The sequence below is a fragment of the Coturnix japonica genome, chromosome 1 (assembly GCF_001577835.2).
Source record: "Coturnix japonica isolate 7356 chromosome 1, Coturnix japonica 2.1, whole genome shotgun sequence".
In the NCBI taxonomy this organism is placed as follows: domain Eukaryota; kingdom Metazoa; phylum Chordata; class Aves; order Galliformes; family Phasianidae; genus Coturnix; species Coturnix japonica.
This window is the reverse complement of record NC_029516.1, coordinates 64,692,328-64,696,229: the sequence shown is the minus strand read 5'-3', so window position 1 is coordinate 64,696,229 and position 3,902 is coordinate 64,692,328. Positions and strand designations below refer to the sequence as shown.

At 55.7% G+C, this 3,902-nt stretch overlaps 1 protein-coding gene across 1 annotated transcript in view; it reads right to left on the bottom strand.

The window, feature by feature from the left end:
- LOC107317466 (PHD finger protein 7-like) overlaps positions 1-1,250 on the bottom strand; it is a 2,103-nt gene extending 853 nt beyond the window's left edge. Inside the window, exons 1-5 of the mRNA XM_015870189.2 lie at positions 1,166-1,250; positions 933-1,024; positions 746-841; positions 376-500; positions 3-187 (exon numbers count right to left, since the gene is read on the bottom strand). Coding sequence (XP_015725675.2) covers positions 3-187; positions 376-500; positions 746-841; positions 933-1,024; positions 1,166-1,250 — 583 coding nt within the window. The remainder of the gene's footprint in view (positions 1-2; positions 188-375; positions 501-745; positions 842-932; positions 1,025-1,165) is intronic.
- Positions 1,251-3,902: the final 2,652 nt, after the last annotated feature.

Genomic DNA, 3,902 nt, shown 5'->3' with positions numbered 1-3,902 from the left:
GCGGGGCGAGGGGAGGGCTCCTACCTGGATGCAGGCCCGGTGGAACCAGGCGTGCTGGCAGGCTGGGCACACCATGGTGATATATGACCTGCTGTCACCCACGGGCTCCAAGCAGATGACACAGGTCGTGTCTGGCTCCGGTGCTGCCTGCACTGCCTGCTGCGGCCTGTGCTCCCAGCAGTAGGACCTGGGGAAGATGGAAGGGATGGGCAAGGTGAGAAGGGCTGCGAGGAGGGCAGAGGAACGGGAAGGAGCCCCAGGCCTTGGCTCTGGCTCTGTCAGGCTGCTGGGAGGCGTCACAGCGCGTTCCTCGCTGCTTAGGTTGGTGCTGACAGCAGGGTTGGAGGCCCACAGGTGACAGCTGGGAGCCCTTACCTGTGTTCTCCAAAGTGTTGGGTGACACATTGACCCCCATAGGCGCAGGGGAGATGGAAGCTCCGCTCACATCCCGGCTCTGCGCAGATGATGGTGGGCCCTGAAGTCTCACAGACGAAGCAGAACTAGAAAGAGCAGAGCAGCCCCATCAGCTGCAGGCTCAGGGCCTACGCAGTGGGCCCCGCACCTCTGGGCAGGGCGCAGGATGCGGGCAGGGCTGGGTGGCACTGTGCAGAGCTGCCTGGTGAACAGGGCTGGTCTGCAAGAGCAGGAATTTCTCCTGGAGCTGGGAGGAGGGGCTGGGATTGCTTTCTTGGGACCAGGCTAAGCTCTTCTGGCACCGAGGTCCCTGTTCCGGTCCAGTGCTCACCTTCTGCTCTGCCTCCCTCACTATGCGTATCAGGTCTCCAAAGCAAAAACGTAGCCCGTTAACTCGCACGTTTTCACAAAGACCGTTGGCAAAGACCTGTACAGGAGGAAAGAGCACAGTCTAATTAGGGCAGAAAGGAGGGAATCACTGATTGGAGGAAGGTGGCAGGAGACACGAGGGAACTCACCGCACAAAACCCATGGAAATACAATCCACAAATACGCTCTTTGTGGCCAAGGATGACGGAGTCCTCATCCACTAGGCCACAGAGCACGCAAACTGGAGAGGAGAGAGTAACAGCAGTGAGCGTCTTGTGGGGCCAGGTGCCCCCAGGGACTGTCCCAGGGGCTGCTCTGTGCTGGCTGTGCCAGCTGAGGGGCAAGGCCGCAGGCCGTGGATGCAGGGATACTTGGCACTCACTTGGCCCTCTCGAGCCGGCAGCCTCCTGTGTCTCCGCTCGCGCCGTGAGCGTCGACCGCAACCAAGTGCAGAGTGTCTGTCCCATCACTGCACTGGCCGGGGCTGGTGATCCGTCTGGCGTGCTAACCTCAAGTGAGAAGTGGGGGACGAGGCTGAGTTGAGCAGGCCTCAAGGATCCGCTGGAGCGCTTTGGGGTGAACCCTCTCATCTCCCTCGGAAAGCCTCAGGGGCTTGAGGTGTTTTGTCCGCTTCCTCCATTGCTACACGTGCTCAGCCGGAGGTCCGCTGAGATGGAGGTGGCGTCTATCTACCTGTAGTCCTGCGCCAGCGCAACAGCTCTGCTCGCAGCTGGGCCCATTAGTGGAGTCAAATGGCCGTGGTATCCATGATGCAAACCGCTCTGGTGACTGGCCATGCACACCTGCAGGTGCAGGGGCTTAGGAGGCGATAGCTTGTCGATGGGGTTCTTACCTTCAAGAGAATGGGTCAGTGCAGAATGGATACACTGTTCGCCGAATTGGTGACGCGTATGGCGTGGTGATATGTTCTATCATATAAAACATAGGCAATGATTTCATTTTTATATGTGGAGCGAGCGGGAGGGTAACTGTGACTGGGTGCGTATCACACACCAGGCAACAGCATTCTATATATACTGCAGTGAGCGTAACTCAATATACTCAGAGTTTTGCGTGAAAGACAGATACATGATCAGCTCAGAGTCAGAAATCAGCAGCAAAACTTAGCCCTGAAATACCATCCCTTAGTAGCGGTGAAACATCCTTACTTGAATTCAGAGCCAGCTGAGCTCAACCACTCATGGCGTTTGCCAGGACCGCTTGTCAGAGCTGCTGCGGCAAAAGTACCATCGTGTGACCCTAATTCTTATGATAATTTGACTTTCTAGAATCTTTAGAGTGGTAGGATGATTGGTAATGTCTGGATGCAGTAGATTAAGGGTGGGTTGAGTTCGTCTGGGTGCCCGCTACGTTCATTGCATGGTTTAGATTTTTGATTGGTGACCAAATGGTTAAACTCACGTGGCAGGTCAGAGAGAGCAGTTGCTGGACAATATGGATACTCAGACGTGGAGAGGTGATTTGACAAGCCTAAATGCCTTGTGCTGCGGGATAGAAAAAAATATGGTCACCGCACTGCCATTGCATATATGTCTTATTGGCGAGGTTTGTTACAAAGACCGATATGAAAAGTTGTCGTTTCTTGTTTTGTGTTGACTTTTAACTACTTTTAGTGGTAAATACTCAGCATGGGTGCTTTCTCTTGTCGATAGACTTGTTAGGTGATGCGAAGGTTCTCTATTGCGAACCGACTGAACCAATCACTTCTGTAAAAACTCCACTTTGCCTAGAAGCCGAAAGGCCATGTAAATCGATGGTATCTGGGGTTGAAAAGAGCAGTGGAATGTGAAGCACATGTGAGAGTAGCTGAAGATCACTTGCATTTTTTCAGCAGTGGAAACTAGAGTGAACTGAAAGACGATAAGGCACATTCGTGGAGGCTTATTGTGATTTTTACAAGGTAAGTGGCATCCAGGCTTCTGTTCATGTGTCGGTAGTGCAAAGAATGCATAAGCCAATGGTGGNCAGCTCTGCTCCACTGCCCATGAGTCACAATGGCCGTTCCATGTCACCCTCTGTGACGCCATCACACCTCACAGGGCTGGGCTGAGGGCACCCAAGAATGGCATCAGAATGGAACGGCCATTGTGACGCGTTGGCTGTGATGTAGACCTGAGGCTGCGGGGCTCAGGCGGAGCTCAATACAATTTGTGAGGTGAGCAGGGAGGAAGGGGCTGCCTGAGGCTGCTGAGGGAGGGAGGAGGGTTCCCCAGTGCTCGGAGGCTGAGCTGCCAACTCATCCTTGTCTTGCTTCTCCCATAGGTTGGCACACAGAGGACAAAGCCTGGTTTTGCTGGGACAGACACTCTGCTAGTGCTCACCATTTGTTCACATGATGTCTGAGGGGATGTCCGAGGGGACACAGGAGGCCGCCGGCTCGACTGAGCTAGGTGAGAGCAGAGTATCCCTGCACGCAGCTCCCCGCCGCCGGGCAGAGGGGTGCTGGTGGTCTGCCTGCAGCAGAGAGAGGAGGTGGGGGCACGCAGGGCCTCACATCTGCTCCGGGCAGGGCCCCCCTGTTCCTTGGCCAGGGGGGCTGCAGTTGGGCGGTGGTTGCCTGCTGGCACTGCTGGGCCTACAGTGCCCCTTCCCCTCCATGGCCTCCAGCCCTGCCCCTCAGCTGGCACAGCTGGCACAGAGCAGCCCCTGGGACAGCCCCCGGGGGCACCTGGCCCCACAAGGCACTCACGACTGTTACTCTCTCCTCTCCAGCATGCGTGCTCTGTGGCCGAGTGGATAACAAGCCATCCATCTTCGGCAAGAGATATGAGATGTATGGGCTGTGTTTCCATGCATATTGTGTGGTGAGTTCCCTCGTGGCTCCTGACACCTTCCTCCAACCAGTGGTTCCCTCGTTTCTGCATTAACAAAATCACGCTCTTTCCTCCTGATCAGGGATTTGCCAACGGTCTTTGCCAACATGGCATAGACGATCAAAACAGGGGGCTTTTCCACATTGAACACCTCATTGACTTGATGAGGGTGGCAGCGCAGAAGGTGAGCACCGGACCGGAACAGGGAGCTTGGTGCCAGGAGAGGCACGGCGAGCTTAGCCTGGTCCCAAGAAAGCAATCCCAGACCCTCCTCCCAGCTCCAGG